The sequence below is a fragment of the Camelus dromedarius genome, chromosome 26 (assembly GCF_036321535.1).
Source record: "Camelus dromedarius isolate mCamDro1 chromosome 26, mCamDro1.pat, whole genome shotgun sequence".
NCBI lineage: Eukaryota > Metazoa > Chordata > Mammalia > Artiodactyla > Camelidae > Camelus > Camelus dromedarius.
In genome coordinates, this window is record NC_087461.1 from 9177070 (window position 1) to 9195287 (window position 18218).

The 18218-nt window shown below is 39.0% G+C and overlaps 1 protein-coding gene across 1 annotated transcript in view; it reads left to right on the top strand.

Moving 5' to 3' along the window:
* Positions 1-16624, top strand: part of PLXDC2 (plexin domain containing 2) — a 335747-nt gene extending 319123 nt beyond the window's left edge. Inside the window, exon 14 of the mRNA XM_031444726.2 lies at positions 7189-16624. Within this exon, the coding sequence (XP_031300586.1) occupies positions 7189-7305 (117 nt within the window). The 3' untranslated portion in view covers positions 7306-16624. The remainder of the gene's footprint in view (positions 1-7188) is intronic.
* The last annotated feature ends 1594 nt before the right edge of the window (positions 16625-18218 follow it).

The window sequence follows — 18218 nt, forward strand, 5'->3', positions numbered from 1 at the left end:
AACGGGTCTCCAACCCACATCGTACTGCACGTATCTGTGTTAAAACAGTAGATTCCAAATAAAGGATGGTAGCATGCAATATGGTTGTAAAGACAAAGAAAAAAGAACTTGAGTTACTTCAGTTCTATTATTGCAAAGTGCAAGTCATTCTCTGAACCTGGTGTTTGTTCATTTGGCAATATTCCCTCCTGTGTCTTCCCCCCTCCCTTCTTTTTTTTTTTTCAAAAATGCACTGTCATTCTATTTTCCCTTTTTGTACAGTAATATTTATTTTATTTTCTATTTGTAATATTTTTTGCTGGCTCAATTCTCTCTACGATGTTCAAAACAGGAAGGTTTTCACCATAGGCTTCCTTTCTGGCCATTATTATTTTTCATTTCCTTTGGTGATTATTACTGAAAATAATGTTGTCTTGCAAAGGAAGCGGATGTTACAAAAAGAATCTACTCCAGATGTCAAATATCTTCAGTGCACCACCACTGTGCCTGTTTCAGAGTTGAACAGATACGACTTTGACCCCAAGGGGTACGCACAACCACAGTGTGTGCTAACGAGTGATAAGAGATGTAGATAAAATATCTGGAAATGTCTGGGACAACACAGGAGAAAGAGAAGTGACCTCTAATCTAGAGGTAATCTGGAGTAGGCGGTACTTCAGAAAGCTTTTTTAGAAATAATGTGGAATGGATAGTGTTATGTAAGTCAAGGTGATGAAGTAAGTTGTGTTCCAGGTTAGGGGAGACCACAGGCAAAGACTCAGAATAGCAAAGTATAGGAAAGAAAGTGATTCTCAACCCTCACACTGTGTCTGATTGACCTGAAGAACTTCTCAAAAAAAATTACACCTGCTTGAACCCCGTTGAGAGATTCTAAATCAATTGACCAACATGGGCCTTGACTGCAGTACCATTTTTTTTTAATCTCCCCAGATGATGTTATTTTTAGTCACGTCTGAAATTCAGTGGACTATAAAGAAATACACAAAGGACATTAAGCCTTTGAAATGTATGACTGAAAGATGCTTCTTCTTATGTTGACGCATTTGTCCTTGGCAGCCAATAGAGAATCACTTTTTGTTGTTGTTTTAAGAATACTTTAGCTTTCAGAAAATCGTGTGAATAATATGATAGCTGTCCTTCACATGCTTGGGACAATTTTCATTTTGGACATGTACCAACGGTGATTATTTTAACTAATTCTCTATTATATAGCTCAGCTCTAGAATGAAGGCAGCAGACCAATGGCAAGTAATAATTCTAGATTGCAAAAGAGGCAACTGCAGGACAGTAAGACAACTTCCACATGAGCAAAAGCAACAAAATAGAGTGAGTAGAGAATGTGTTAGAAAAGAAAAAAAAAGAACACCCAGGATTTGCTTCAGACAAGAGTTATTGCATGGAATTCTTGGCCACACCAGAAGATAGACCAATCCATTAGAGTTCCTCTTTTCAAGGAAAAAGTGACTTACAATTCATGAAGCAAAGAGACCCAGCCACAGACAGGAGTCGTTTATTTGAATTGGATTGCAAGTCTGACTGTCCAGGGCACAGAGCCATGGTTGTGTTTCCCTATGGATGTGGTTGCCAAATAAACTACAGGATACTTAGATTTGAATTTCAAATAAACAATGAATAATTTTTTTAGTATAAGTATGTCCCAGGAAGTATAGTTAAAAAAAAAATTCCTCATTGTTTGTAGAGAATGCTCCTGTTTGAGACCGTAGAGAGCCACTCCCCCTGCTATGCAGGGTGTGTCCTTGTTAGAAATGCAGAGTCCCAGGCCTCTCCCCAGACCTAATGAATCAGAATTTGCTGTTGAACAAGATCCCTTGTGATTTGTAGGCAAGTGTAGGAAATGCAGATTTACTTCTATAGTTTCTAAAAACACGTGCTCAGGGAGGTACAGGATCCGTGGGCCCCTCAGGGCTCAGGGAGTGTGTTAAGCATGGGGGGGGGGGTTCTTTCATTGCAATGAAGAGAGACCCACTCTGAGTGATCCTGTCTGGGCTGCCAGGTGAATTGTCATTGGAATAAAGGGTTGTGGCTTAAATTTTTTAATTAAAAAAAAAAAAGAAAAGTTTGAAAAAACAGTCATCTGGTTCGTTTCATTTTCCAAATGGGGAAATTTAAGTAACAAAACATGTGACTGTGTCTGACTAAGCCCTGTCCTGGGAAGTGATGCTCTCCCAGCCTCTTTCCTCTGCCCTCTGTTTTCTGAAGAAAGCAGCACAAAAATCCTAGAAATTTCAGAACAACTGCTTGCCAAGTGCCATCAAGCACCACGCGTGTCTTCTAGCCGGGCCTTGAATTTCAAAGTGGGCCCCTTGTCTTTCACACTCATGTCTAGCAAGTTCCTTTCAAGGGTTCATCTAACCCCAAAAAAGCACTGTCTGCTCCGCTCTCCCAGCTGGGAGACAGGTCTCCAGCCGCAGCTTTGTTTACGCGGCTGACGGAGGAGTCCCTGCAGGTTTGTTTGTGGATCTTTCAGCTAATTATCTTGCCACAGACCGTTGAGACAGCTCTGGATGACTGTTCACTTAATAGTTCCAAAGGAGTAATTAGGGACAATACCTGCTTGCAGCCGCCCCCACCCCCCCACCCCCCCACCGCTGGTGCCGATGAATTAGGATAAAGATTTATTTCTGAATGTGATTAATCACATAAATAATACTCAGAAATGAAATTAGAGGACACCCACGCATCACACCCAGCCTGGTTGTGAGGCGTGACATCCTGCATCTCTGTACTGAATTAACATTACGGTCTGGTTTGAATTTTTCAACTTTCAGCGTACATCCTGTTCTGTTAGCAAGTGACCCTGTGGCCCTTATCCGTTTCTGTAACAATTTGAATTGGCCATTCTGAAAAGAACACAGATTTGGGCATGTCTAAACCTGGACAAAGAAGTATTAGATGCTAGACTGTGACCTGTCACACTTCATGGCAAAGCCAGACATGATGCCCAGGTTTCTAGACCCCTGTGTCCCCTGCATAGATGTCTCATGTTATAGCACCAATTAAAACTAAATGCTCAGTCATTCCACGGAAGCATGGAAGTCACAGAACTGCCCCCTTGTTTTCATTTATAAGGAAATCTCTGAACAACTGCAGCTTGACCTAGAAAAACAACTTCAGTTAGGACTAACTTATACAGATTTCCTTTAAATTTAGGGATCCTAAATGTTAGTGAAGGGGAAGGCAGGAGGGACCATGATCAGAAGAACCACAACTCACAGTAGTTTTTAAGTCATTTTTTCTCTCTCCGATGTTCAAGTCAGTTATCTCAGGCAAGATCCTGCAGTTTTAGAGGACAAATCCTCAGACATCATTTTACAGATAAGGAGACAAGGGCCCAGAGAAGTGAAGTGATTTATTTAAGATCATAGAATTGATTTTTGTGCTAGGTGAAAGCATTCTAGAAAGGAAACAGAATTCTGGTAAAGTTATTATTCTGTTTGACATTTTTAAGTCTAAAATTGAAATTCAAGGAATTGTAAAAAAAATGTAAAATCAAATATTTAAAACCCCAGTTGTATGGCATTCGTTAGATTTCATTGTAAATTTTAAGATATTATTATGAGAAATGTCCTCTGTTTTCATCTAGTCAAAAACTATAGGAGTAAGGATAAATTTTTCAGTTTTGCACCAATAAAATAGGAAATTTTACCTATTCTACTTTCATACCTATTCTGTTTTGTTCATCCTTAGAATGTTTACTTGAAACCTATACTAAACCTTACCTCAGTGTATCTCTTTCCCCTGAAATTATTTTCATCTCCTAAATGGAAACCATGTTCCTTCTATACCTTTCTTTGGTCATAGGTTCTTCAACACCGCACCAGGCTAGACATTTCAGATGTTTTTAGTAAACAATCTGTGCATTCCCTTTGGCCCAGTAATTCCACTTCCAAGAGTTCATAAAAGGAACAGGTCAGAGATACTCCCATCAGGTTAGCAGCAAAGCTATTCATTGGAGCATTATTTATATTATCCAAAATTTGGGGGGAAAAATATCAAAATCAAATTGTATAAATCATGATTGATTTATAGATAGTAAAAATTAAAATAAAATTTTAAAATAATTTAAAATAATTCTGTAGAGGAATAGATCATAAGTTTTTTTCAGTGTGTACTTAATTGGAAATAAAAGTTTTTAAAACAGCATTTGCAATCATTTAATGTTTCTAGAAATGCACGTAAGTGCTGTGCGCTGATAGTTGAACCAAGTTATGTGTGGGTAGCGTGATCTCTAGTGACTTTAAGTCTTGTTGGAGTATTTTTTTTCTACGATGTGTAGTGGTAAATCAAAGAAATATTTTTAGGGATATGTAATTCAGAAAATAAGTTTGTACTGTGTTAACAGAAGAAGCTTCACTGTCCAACATTTTTGTACTATTTTGACGACCTCTGTGATGAGTTCACAAAGACAGGATAAACACTTATCAATAACCGTGCAACCTTTTCACCTAAGACAGAAATACTAACTTGGTAATTTTGACTTATTAGCAGAATACTGAAGTTGTTGGTAATGTTATAGTTTAAGATTAAAATAAAATTATAGTTTAAGATTAAAATAAAAACAGAATCACGTTCACAAATTTCGGATGGGTTATACACATTTTAAGAACTAATTTCTATAGTGAGGAGAACTAACTTTGGAGGGAGATGGATCTCATTTTAAATCTTGGATCTGCCATTTTTTAGCTTCATAGGTTTGTGCAAGAGGTAAGGAAATGATTAAGTTGCACATTAAATGAGATCATGTATGTAAATCACCTATTAACAGCGGGATATACAGTTAAGAGCCTAATAAAATACAACTGTCGCAAGCATCGTCATCAACATTCTCATCAATGATGCTCCTTTTTATCTTTTTATTGGGTAAATTTGACATTTATGTAAATTTAAGGCATACAGCATGTTACTTTAATACATTTATATATTGTAATATAGTTGCTGTTATAATGACATTATATTATATTATATACTTATTTAAGTACCATCAATCTTATGTCCCCACCCCCCCATTCCCTGATAACCACCGTTTTATTGTTTATTTTTTTAGCTGACTTTTTAAGATTCCACACATAAGTGATGTTATACAGTACCTACTGTCTTTCTCTGTCTGACTTATCTCAGTGTAATGTGCTCAAGGTTCATCCATGCTGTCACAAATGGCAGGATGTCTTCCTGTCCCATGGCAGAATAATATTCCATCATGTACATATATCCACATCTTTTTTATCCATTCATCCACTGACAGACATTTGGGTTGTTTCTGTAGCGTGGCTATTGTGAATAATGCAGCAATATACATAGAAGTCACATTCATCTCATTAAACTCCTGTTTTCACTCCCTTTGGGTGTGTTCCCGGAAGTGGAATTGCTGTGTCATGTGGTCGATCCACATTTCATTTTGTGAGGGATTTCCATGTTGTCTTCCATAGTGGTTGGACTAATCTACATTCCCACCCACAGTGTATGAGCATTCCCTTTTTACCACATCCTCACTAGCACTGGCTGTCTCTCGTCTTCTTGATGACAATCAGCATTCCTCTTTAATGGTCACCTATAGCACAATGTCTTTGTGTGTCGGGTTGTAAATTAGTGCTGGTTCCCAGGGCTGTACTTGCCAGCTGGACCCACGGCCCAGGTGGACCTTGGAAGGTGGAGCCTTGGAAAAACTCGGTGGTGCTGCTTGACTCCGAGAAAGGCGAGGGCAGCTGTGCCCTAAGGAGCCCAGATGTGAAGTAACTGAAACCAGAGTGGGGGTTATAAACAGTGCGCATGTTGGCATTTTCCCACGAACAGGTGTGACCATCAATTACAGTGTCCTTCTCCCTAGAAACACTTAGTATATTTCCATTGACGATGATAATTTTTATTTCCAGCAAAGACACATTATTTTGCCCTTTAGCTGTTTCAGTTTTAACATCTTTTGGACAGTAAAGATAATTCAGTTCCACTCACATCATGGGAATTATTAATCAGCTAATAAATATAAAGCATTCTGACCACACAATGTTATAGAGACAGTACATAATATTATTAGTAGACAGAATGCAATGACTGTAATTGGTATTTTTCCAGAAGGTAGAGCTAATACTCATTCCTACCTGATGTGAGAGCCCTTTTAAAGCCATTAATCATTGACAGTGGAATGTAATTCGCAAATCTAGAAAGGTGCCAAATGCCAGTATATCTACACTGATATGTAACATTTTGCACATTAAAATTCGTTAGATAGAAGTAAATTTCCTTTAACATTTATTGTTTTATTTACTCCAAAATAGCAGGCACTCTGATAAATGGAGTAAATGGGTAGTTTCTAGTGTCACCATGGCTGTGAAATGCATTTTAGTGCCTTCTGCTGCTGTAACTTAATAATTCATTTCAGCACTTCTGTTTGTAAATCACAGAAGGTTTGTTTGATGGACATAGTGCTGGGGAGAAATGCATGCCTTTTGTCAATACAAATAACCTGTGTTTTAGGACCTGTGTCTAGGTGTGCAGTTACTTATATAGGCTTGAGATTGTCCACACGCTCTGTGGATAGATTCAGTTTTCAGAGCATGACTTCTGTTAATTTTCAAACACAAAAAGTCATCTGTGGGAAGTCTCCACTTAATAAATTCTTAGCATATTAAAGTGCTGGATCTTTTAGGTTTTTATTTATTTTTTTTTAAGGGCTTGGAAGTCTAGCACCAAATTTGAAGTGTACTTCTAAGAACTGTGTAGAATTTTATAGCCAGATGTTTTTGAACAAATTAATAAGTAAAATGAAGTGATATCATTATTAACTTCTAGAGAACAGAACATGTCAGCGGCTATATATTAAGAAGGCTTGTTTTTTATGACTGTTCATTTTGGCCTAGTTGTATTTGGACCCGTATGGAATCTTTTAGACATAAGTGTGCATAAGGCATAAACCGTGCCTTTGAGAAGCCCTCGATCCTATGGGGACAGATATGGCCAAGGGACTGTCACCTGGGAGGTACTGATAGTGCCGAAATGGAGATATAACCAGAGTGCTTTGAGCGTGTATAATTCCAGCTGGGGTGGTAATGACATAATTCAATGTGTTACTAAATTTAATTCAGAAGTTAATCTAAAATATTTGGCAAATATATTTTTCTTATTCTCTGACCATCACCCTGGTGTTCACTATTTATGCACTTCCCATTTCAGAGACGCCCAAGCAGATGGCCTGCAATGAAGTTTCGAAGAGGTTCTGGCCATCCTGCCTATGCTGAAGTCGAACCAGTGGGAGAGAAAGAAGGTTTTATTGTCTCGGAGCAGTGCTAAGATTCCCGGGGCACAACAGCACCGTGCTGGCTTACAGGTGTTAAGACTAAAATTTGCCTATACCTTTGAGAAATACACACACACACAGACACACACAGACACACAGACACACACACACACACACACACACACACACGAGCCCTGAGCTGCTGTAGCCGGAAGGAGATGAGATTTCTGGACAAGCCCAGCCCAGGAAGGGTAAAAGAAAAACTAAAACTCATACAGGATATGATACCATTTCCCACTGAACATAGAATTCCCTCGTGGAATGAGCTCTGTAGTTCACTCGGCAAATCTCCTGTGGACTTGTCAGCAATCCGACAAGATTTCAGTGCTGTTGGCTTAAGGTGCAGGGTTGCAAAGGGATCGAGAAAAATAATAATAATAAAGCTTTAGTTCATGAGGGATCTACACCTTTGGTTCAGATATTCTTCTCCGGTAACTGTGTTCCAAAGCCTGAGCCCATTCACTCAAAAGAGCAACGATGAATATTCCAAGATTTCTGAGAGGAGTAGCTGATGCAGGAGCAAAAACAATCACAGAATCAGATTTTCTATCTTTTCACCAGACACGTGGCTAAAGGATTTTGTTTTTCGGGTCAAGCTCCACCTGTTCCAACAAGGTGGATGCACCTTCTGTCTGTCCCAGGGGTTCAGACTCCACCTCCCTCTTCCTTGCTCCTGAGCTTGCCCTCCTCAAGCAGTGGGAGGGAGTGGCCAATGAGGCTTTAATTCTCCTGCCTCAGAACAAAATGTCTGATGTGTTTTAAGAAGCATGGCCTCCACTTCCCAACTGTGAAGTCCTACGAAGCCACAGTTGCTCTTGGCTGAAGGAAACCAGAGTTCCTTAATCGTTTATGAAGCAAAAATGTTAAGGGATTCTAAACACATGGGTTTTTGTTTTTTTTTTTGTTCTTGTTTTTGTTTTTACTTTTTACCGTTTCAGTACAAAAGGCCCATCTCATTGTAGATTCCTGTCTAAGAAGCCATTCAAGTCAGCATATCCCTGGCGATAAAAAGAACGAAAGAACCCTGCTGAATCATACAGTAATTTTCTTTAAAGCACATAGTAGTTACATAAATATATATATAAATATATTTTTGTTTATAACTAACACAAGGCAGGCTCTTGTGACTCTCAGTGCATTTTGTCATCCAGACAGAACAAATGTGAGGTGCGTTACTGCATACTTCCACAGAGTTGTAAGATAATCCTTCATATTAGAATATTTTTATGTCACTTAGCAAAAGTGGTTCAGTGAGTGGCAGTACTGATCATTTTCCTGCCTCTTTGAGCCACTCTCCCGTTCATATCAAGCCCTTCCCTCCCTGGCGAAATAAAGCAGATGCAAAAATCTCCTTCAATGGATCTGTCGTCCGCCCTGTAATCACAATCCGGATTTTGATACTCCCCCATGAGTGAAGACAGGAAAGGCATCCTTTGAGGAGGAAAGTGGTTAATATATACACTGAACTCCTAAAGTTTAAATTCAGGTACTATGTGTACAATTTTATCAACATCTCGACCCATGAAACTTTTACCCCGTGCCAAGAAGCTGTTGGTTCTTGAGTGGTACCATGTCCAACATTTGCAGATTCAGGTATCCAGGAGCAGAGATGTCTCGTAAGCAGCACTTTACAGTTTAGCATCTGTACACGGTGTCTCCATCAAATGACATCAGTCCACTAGCAGAAGATCGTGTTTTACTGTCACAGTTGTCTGACGTAAACTCGTGATATTTTCCATCAAGTGTATTTTGCTTTCCATTTTTAAGTACCTGATGAGAGTGATAAGTGTTTCCTAACATGCTTAGATAATAATTGCAAAAAAAATTGACAAGCAAGGTGATTGAAGGATGTGATGACAATCTCTCTGCTATAGTGACATTCATTTTATATGAAATAACCCAACTTATTTCTTGCGGAGTAAGCCTGGTCAGATAGCAGTGACCAAATGACTTGCCAATGTAACTGGTGCAACCGGTATTCTACAAAGACATAGGGAACACATAGACGATTCCTTCTAGGATAAGATGATGCTTCTTCCACTTGCTTCTGTCTGAGGCACGGCTTCCAATAGCAGTTGATTGACAGTTATATAAATCCTGCATATATATATATACATATATATATCCAACTCTGTATGCAGTTCTTTGAACTAGTGATGTTATCTTTATAGTCCTTTCAAAGCTCATCTTCCTTTTTTGATTCAAAAAAAAAATTGACCATTCTGTAAAATCACATTGAACTCTCTGAATTGTTCATTGAACTAGAGCACCCTGAAGTAGGGAAAACATCTTGTAAGTAAAAAGTGCTGAAGTGTAGGAAAGCTTCCTAACCAAAGCAGGAGTTAAAGTTGGTAAGACGTTTCTGTTGCTTATGAATCTTTCAGCAGTGAGGAGAGAGGCTGGCTGAATCCCGTTTTTCACTTTCATGAAACTTTAATTCTACTTGATACTTCTGGTTTGTTCTTGCTGCCCGTTTACTGCAAAGGAAGAGCAAACACACACAAGGTTTCTGGAAATTCAGAATAGACTCTGATGCTTTGGACTTTACATACATTACATATTAGAAGGGGTGCGTCTGCACGTTACATAACATAGTATGAATAGAGTTGAGAGAAAATAAAAATAATTTTAAAAATTAAGAATATCAATGGAACACATACCAGTGTCTGGAGAAGTCAGCTAAATGGTGCTATGGAGGGAGTTATTTCATCTTAATTATTTGGAAAAACATTCAGTGAATATGTAAAAGTACCAAAAGTCAAGAAAAATACCTTAAGCCAACCAGATGGCACTGACCACAATGTTGGTTTGGTTATAAAAATTTGGACTTGAAGATACACCAATTGAGAACTAAAAATAAATAATAAAGTACAGTTTACCCCCCCCCCAATTATTATTTTTGTTTGTGATACCTGGGGCAGTTGCTAATCTCTCTCCCAGGGAGCTTCTAGAGCTGTGCTGTCCAATATTATATCTACTATCCAAATGTAGCTATTTAAATTAGTGTAAATTAAATAAAAATAAAAATTCAGTTCTTCAGCGAAATTTCAAGGGCTTGCTAGTCACGTGTGGCTTGTGGCTACCATATTGGACAACACAGAACATTCGTGTCGTCGCAGAAAATTCTAACTACACACTGCTGTAGAGGCCTTATCTTTTAACGTCCCCTCCTTGATGGAAACGAGGAGGGGGAAGAAGAGGTTTGGTGGTTTTGGGGCATTGCTAAGTGTTTTTGATTCAGAGGCAGTGTGGAGTAATGGATAGAATGGAAAGACAGCTTTGAAGCTCAACTGTGTTATCTTGGGAAAATCACTTTAACCTCCATGAGTCTCAGTTCACAAGTTGGGAAAAGAAAAATATTTTTTTGTCCTGTCTTCCTTGCAAAATTATTATTCTGCAGATTGACTAGATGCATAGATACACAGACTTTTAAAACCTCTTGTCAATATGACCCAGGTAAAGCATGTCTGTTGGTCTAGCACCAACACAAATTTACATTTTGAGGGAAAAAGTCCATCAATCCTAAAAACATTTAAAGACAATCCAGTCAATACGGCTCTTGAGAAAATGCCAAAGGAGAATACACTCCAACCACATAGCAAAATTGCTTAAATTCCTTTTTTTCTGTCTTAATATTTTCTCTTAATATTTCTATATTCTCTAATTAGTATAATTTATTCATTTTGGCAAAAAAAAATTTCTTATGTTATTTGCTTATTCTGGGGAAGTATAAATTCAGTAATGCCCTTGGTGTCTATTGTCCAGGGCAATAGGAAGGAGTTTGGCTGGAACCCATGTTTTGATTCAAGACACTTCCATGATAAGAAATTAATATGTAAGTAAGGCTACCTGAAAAATATATCCTATGGTCATGACTTCTTCCTCCTGTGAAATGTTATTTTGCATTGTATTTCTTCAGGCATATTTCAGATATTTTATTATGATGTGTTTTATTAACTCCCAAAGATTGCTCTTGCTTTTACTTCCCCAGCCCCTCAGCTTTTGGCATCAGCATCCAGATGCCAGAATCATGGGAGGTCATCTAATCTGACCTCTTCATTTACAGATCAGAAAACTGAGGCCCAAAGAGATACAGTAATTTTCCCAGTGTCAGAACTGTGTCTTGGTTGGTCATTTGTGATCCAGCTCTTTTTGCCTAAACCCCTCCATCAGCATCTAAGGCTGACCGAGCAGCTTAGAAGGCCCAGTCCATCCCAAAGCATTTGCTGTATGGACTCTCCGCTCTGTCCTGTAATTGGCCCAGTTCTCTAGAACACTGGACCAATCTTCCTTTATCATGTGGCTGTCTTAAGGATGGTGCCATTTTTATAACAAGCAGTGATTTCAGGTTCTGGCCAGGGTCTGTTCTAGAGTCTTTTTTGGAGTAGCATGTCCCTTTCCCTCACCCCTCCCTGTGGCCATCAATTTCTGTGGCAGTACAATTTATCTTGTGCTGTCTAAAATTGTTCTGCCTTTGTTTCATTTCTTCCCAAATGTTCCTGAAAATTAATAATCTTCATAGCAGATTTTCTCACCAAGTTATCACAATTCCTATTTGCTTTTAAACTATTTAAACCTAAGATTTTCTGAGCAAATATTATGAGGTCTGTGGCATTACATCTTACATACTATTTCCTTGTGTTTGTAAAGCACTTTACATTTTACAGAGCACTTTGACTTATTTCTTTATTTGTTCATTCATTCAGCCACCCAATTCACTTAAATATTTATTGGGCATCTTCTGGAACCAAGTTCCTGTGCTAGATCTTGCGATATACAGTGATAAATACAAACAGTGGGCGATCAGGCATGTCCACTGATAATTGTAATATGGTGAAAGCCTCAAACATAACTTTGTGGATTGATTGGATCAACATTACTCTCTTGAATTTCCATTTCCAGTTTCTGTTCTACTTAGATAGGGAGCTATCAAGTATTTGCCTAAGGAATGTTTCTGAAATATGATACATCATTGTGCATCTCTGCTGTTTGCTCTCTTTCAAATGATCTGTTAATTTCATTTCTGTGACTAAAAGTTACATATCCAATGTTGTTTCACATCCAGGAGGAGTTTCCAATTCATTTGAATTCTTCCTGACCAGTTGTAGTAGTTCATCATCTTATTCTAATATTTCTGTCATGTCTTTGTGAATTATCAACTTCATCATTTCAAGGTCTTCCAGAAGCACCAGTGGATCAAAGAAGCATTTGCACTTTAGGTGTGTGTGGTTGTTTGTCATTTATTAGATTTTCTCAGGTTTTCTCAGCCTCAGCATTATTGACATTTTGGGCCCCATGGTTGAGGGTGGGGGGTGGGAGTTGTCCTTGCACTGTAGAGCGTTTGGCAGCTTCCAGGGCTTCCATTGACTATATGCCAGTAGCTCATACACACACACACACACAGACACACACACCCCGGTTGTGACAACTAAAGTTGTCTCCAGACATTGCCACATGTCCCCTGGGGGAAGATGGGGAAAGCTACTAGATTCCCTAGTGAACAAAACATATCAGGAGGAAAAAAGAAACGTTTCTCTTTCTCTTGTCACTTAATCTTCATCATGCATAGGTTTTTATTTATAATAAGTCTTGGCATCATGAACTCATTGAATTAGAAGGGACTATTAAAGCCACCAGTTCAACCACAACCCAGCATCGTCCATATCTAGTTCTCCATCTCTCAGTTTTACAAATGTATTGAGACAAAATCAGAGGGAATTGATGTGGGAATTGACTTTCTCATAGTGAGAGAGAAGGCTCTTTGGTGTTTGTTTTGCCCCTGAAATAGCTGCTGCAGTGACTTTGGCTTCAGCTGGGGACATGGTATCACACAACTTTAGTATCTCAGAGACTTCGAGGAGTTTTCTTTGATTATTTTGTCTCCAAATCTTGCTCCAGCATCTTTGCTTTCAAATTGTGCTTAGAAGTTGAAGTTCAGTGTATCTAATTTTAAGTATATCAGGTTGAGCTTCTGACTTTTTTTTTTTTTTTAATTCTCCCTCTGACTTTTTTTTTTTTTTAATTCTCCCTCTTTGGGGGAAAAAATAAAATAAAATTGACTCTTCCAAGTAACTGAAAGTCGGAAATGTCAGAGTTGGAATGTCTGAATCTGTCAAGCCAAAGTTCCTGCTGATTTGATGTGCCTTATGTCAGTTTTCCTGTGGGGTCAGTGATTTCTTGTAAATAACCCTGTGTTTGTTCTTGTGTTTATTCTGCACCAATTAGAAAACTTGATGAAGTTCTAAAAGACAACCCTTTAAGAATATTCCCAGAAATAACAACAACAACAAAAAAACCTGCCAACTGGAATATCAGGCCTCCCTCTATTCTTTTGCTAAAAGACCAACCCAGACTTTGGAAACATTCTTAATTATTTACTACAAGTTGCTAATATGGATGCACAATTGAAAGCCTTGATTGTGAAGTCCAAGGCTATAGAATATTGACAAGCACATCTAGAGTGACCTCTCCCAAGACCGTGCTGGAAATCAGAAAACTCCAACCTAGGAGACCCTCAAGTGTGCATATAATTTCCTTCTCTACCACTGTCCTATCAGACAACATGGTGATAGTTAAGGTTTTGATTAAGTTGATTTTCCAATTTCAACTTAAACTGCAATGTATGTGCCTAATTATTTCCTGACATACCCTTTAAACCACCCAGTTCTCACTGCTCTCACAATGATTATTGCAAAGCAGTAAGATGATAATTGTTCAAGTAAAGTCACCTAATTTTTTTAAATCAAATCTCTATAACAAATTTACAAAATACATCATCTCTGGCTTCTCAATGTTAATTCTTGTTAATTTCCAGATTGCTGTCCACACTGAGTCTGTGTCACTTTAAATCCAGAATAAAAAGCTGGAAAAAAAGTAATGTAAATCAGATGCCGGTGCTCCTCTTTTTCTAATTTCTAAGATTTATTATCATTTGAGAATTAGTAAGAAAAAAAAGAAAAAAGGAAAAGAAAAGAAAAGGAAAAAAGCCTCTCCTAATGGAATAAAGTAAAAATTTTTGACTTGGCAGATAGTGATGTATTCACTTTAATTCCAGTTGAAAACCTTCAGTGACTTCTCTCATTACCACTGGAGTTTTGATTTTTTTTAAAAACAGTCTCTCTCTTCCCTAGCATTACAAAAATATATATATATATTCATCACCAAAATACCGCTTACCAATCATGCAGCTATAAACCATTTGTGCCTATCAAATAGATACCAGTTTTAGATGTTTGCTCCATGGGAAGAGGTTTAGGAATGGGTGCAGGGGTAATTCATGGAAAAGATAAAGGTCGAAATGTGCTATCAAGCAGAATTTTCACGTTCTTCAGAGCAATGTGCAAATAAATATTCAATGAAGATCAGCTCAAATTTAAGTCATCCAGACATTGAGACCCTGTGCAAGTTACATTAAGAAGCATGTGACATACAGAAAGTAAAGGATGTTCCCAGTGAATCTAAAATTCAAGTCATTATCCACCTGGACATCTTCTAGGGCATTAATCCTGAAACCATTGAAGCTTTTGCTCTAGCCAGTTGGGTTACTTATGGGCAAGTAATGACCAAAAAGGAACTTTTCATTTATCATCCTCTGATTTACAAGGCATGACCCTGTTTTTTTGATTCCCTTATACCAGAGACCATGAGACAGCCAGCTCCACACAGGCCATAAAATACAATAAAAATAAAAATAATTTTCCTGAGGAAAGGCTAAGAAAGGGTACTTTATTCTGCAGACCCAGAGCTGGATCCCTGGGCGGTTTGGCCATCTTAGGACCTAGACATCAGCAACCATTTTAAAGGTGGTTTGAGCAAAAGTATACTGAGTGTCATATTTTTTAGCAGGAAAATAAAAACTCAAATTAAGTGTCCTCTGCCAGTCTACTCTGAGAATGCCATCAAGTGAAATTAGAGCTTCCCTAGCTGAAAAATGTTAAAATCATTTCAGGAAAATGAATTTGGTTTCTTTAGACACAAACATTTTGTGTTTATTATAACTAAATCTCAGGGCCCTAGCTGAGAAGGGGAAAGCCGTTTCATTGGTGGGTCAAAACAAATCTCTCATTTGCCTCTCTTGAGGCATTTGGCCAGTGCCTGCGAAGTACATTACTTTCCTGGGGGAAAAAGAGAGCCTTTTCTGGCATGCCAGCTGGGATCATGGGAACGTCCGATGCCAGGAATTTACTACTGTTTCTGGTAACTCTGCTTGCAGTCATTTGAAATGCTGAAGGGTGGGGGAGGAGAAGTCGGGCACCCAGGGAGCTGTCTGTGTTTTATGCCAGTTGCACCAGGCACAGAGTATTTGTAAACGCTTTCCGAAGTGGGGATATTTGTATCCTTTGTCAGAATCACAAAGCTCGCTGTGGATCCACTGAAAGAGAGCCCGGTGGGGGGGGGGGGGGATCGCTGACCCTCTGCACCCAGTCAACCTGCACAAAAGGGAAGGCTGTGCGGGTGAGCCCAGCACATGGCGAGTTTGTTTCTGTTTTCCACGGCCCTGGACTTTGGATCAAGGACGTGTCTGTCAGGTGAAGGTTAATTTTGCTGAGGTTTTCCAACACTTCATTTAATACTTGGAAACATGAGCATTTTGAATTTATTCCAGTCCTCCGGGCACCGTTCCGACTTCCTTTGCCATGTCACCAAGACTCTGAAGACGGCGCTCTTTCATGATAAAATTCCATTCACATGCTTGACATACCTGAACCTGCAAATGTGAAAGTGATTGTATCTGAATTTGCACTAATGTGTCTGATAGCAGAAGACCTTTATTGGACTCCTCTGTTTAAACTCATTCATTCAGATGCCACGTACTTCTGCAAGCTTCTTGATCATTTTCACTGTAAGAGTAATTATCTAAGTTTGAATGTATTTCCTTACAGCCCATTAATTTTGCCATCTTTTACCTGGAGATCGTTATGATTGCAATAATCCCTTAAAGTTTTCCTCACACAGCTTCTTAAACAAAGTTTTTCTGCTTTTTCTTCTGGTCCTGCTTATAGTATGTGGGAAATCTTTTTTTTTTTTTTTTTCCCTCTGTAATAATTTTGTAAGAAGCCAGTGTATCAACAGCCATTGTGACACAATTCATCTTTCCAGGTCTGGAAGCTGGTAGTGACCAAATGCCACGTATATTCTCCCTGTCAATTGCTATTTTCAGAATTAAATCATGTTTTTTTCACTTTCAGTTGGTTGGGGTCAACACATTTGGGATTTTTAGAAGGGGAAAAGGGAGCATTTTGTGTAATACTGCTGTCATATTTGACTACATATTAAAAACAATAAATGATCATTTTGTTTTAATTTCTTAAATTTGCTTACCCTTGTCTTTCAACATATTTTTGTTTCCTTTTCACCATTAGCTTTTGAAAAATTTTACTTATTGTGGAAGAAAATCGGCTTGCAGTGCCCAGAGCTACAGGCTGATGACAGGATAGAAAATCTTTGTTACTATATGTGCCCTAGTGTGAGGCTGAGAACCGCTAGAGTGAACTGTAGAAGAAGAAGGACCTAGAATGTCATAGCACCCAGGTGGAGGCTTGGTCTCTGCCCACAACCCACAGAGCCCACATGTTGAGTTCTCCTGGATCAGGCAGGTGGGGTTTTCGCTGCCAGTCTACACCCTAGACCTGGAATAAAGTCAAGATGCTTCACTTCAGCTCTTGTTTCTGTTGCTAGTCTTGGTTCCTGAGCTCTCTGACTTTCCAACACTTCCTGAAATTTCTCTTTTGTTTCGTCCCCTTTTCCCAAACTGGAAATGATGATACCTCTCTCTCAGCTAATGTAGGAAAAACCTCTGAAGGGAGATGCTTAGAATTCCAAACATTCTTTCCCAGTTTCTTAATCCACCACTCTTGGACTATCCTTTTAACAATACCAAGTCCACACAGGCCAGAACCCCGGGCCAGGAGCTGCCGGGAATTTCGGTCAGTGGTGCTGGATTGCTCTGTGCAACTCAATAATGATTTTTTAAAATCTTAACCTCTGTGTGGATTTTTTTTTTTTGGACTGTGTTGATTAAACTTTGAGATCATAGATTAAATTCAGAACTGCCATTTTAAGTGCTTTGAAAAAATCTCTTAATGTGTGACATTTCTTTAATAATGCAATGGAAACATTAAAGAAAACAATGCTGATGACAATCATAAAATGTTTAATTTAGCTGTAGGCCCACTTCGTAGGAATCCAGGCCTTCTCCTTTTCCAAGTCACTGTTTTTAAAATCAGAGCCTTCTGACATGCAGTTAGGATATTTTTTCCCCCTCAAGTTTGACTAACATTTATGAAAAGTGTAACCTGTACTGTGCAGGGTGCTTGGCTCCAGGGCTATAAAAACAAAAAAGGTAAAGTCTTTGTTTTCAGCTAGCCCAGAGGATAGTAGGGAAGACAGGTATTTAAACAATACAGCAGATGAAGGACGGAGGTCCCAGGGCAGAGCCAGTTACACATTCCAGTGAAGTTACAGAGGAAGGAAGAGTCAGCTTTGTGTGCAAGGGGTTTGGGTGATGCAGGAAAAATGGATGTGGGGCATGAGGAGGGCCCTGTCCCAGGCTTCAGCTGAGCCCCTGGGACGTGCCCTGCCAAGTGTGGGTCCTTGGCTTCATGCAGGAAGGAATTCAAGAGTGAGCCACAGTTGAGTAAAGGTAGATTTAGTTAGAGATTCATCAAAAGGCAAGAGAAAGGCTACGAGGTGTGGGGGTTGGGTGCTCAGATTAGAGTAAAAGTAGGTACACACTCCATAGACAGAGTGTGGGACATCTCTGAAGAGGGACAGAGAGAGAGGCGGTGGCCTCGAGGGGCTGTGTTGCTGGTTTTTAATGGGCTCAGTGGCTTCATACGCTAATAAGTGGAAGGACCCATCTAAGTAGCCTGGGGAAGGGGCTGGGATTCCCAGGAAGCTGGCCATT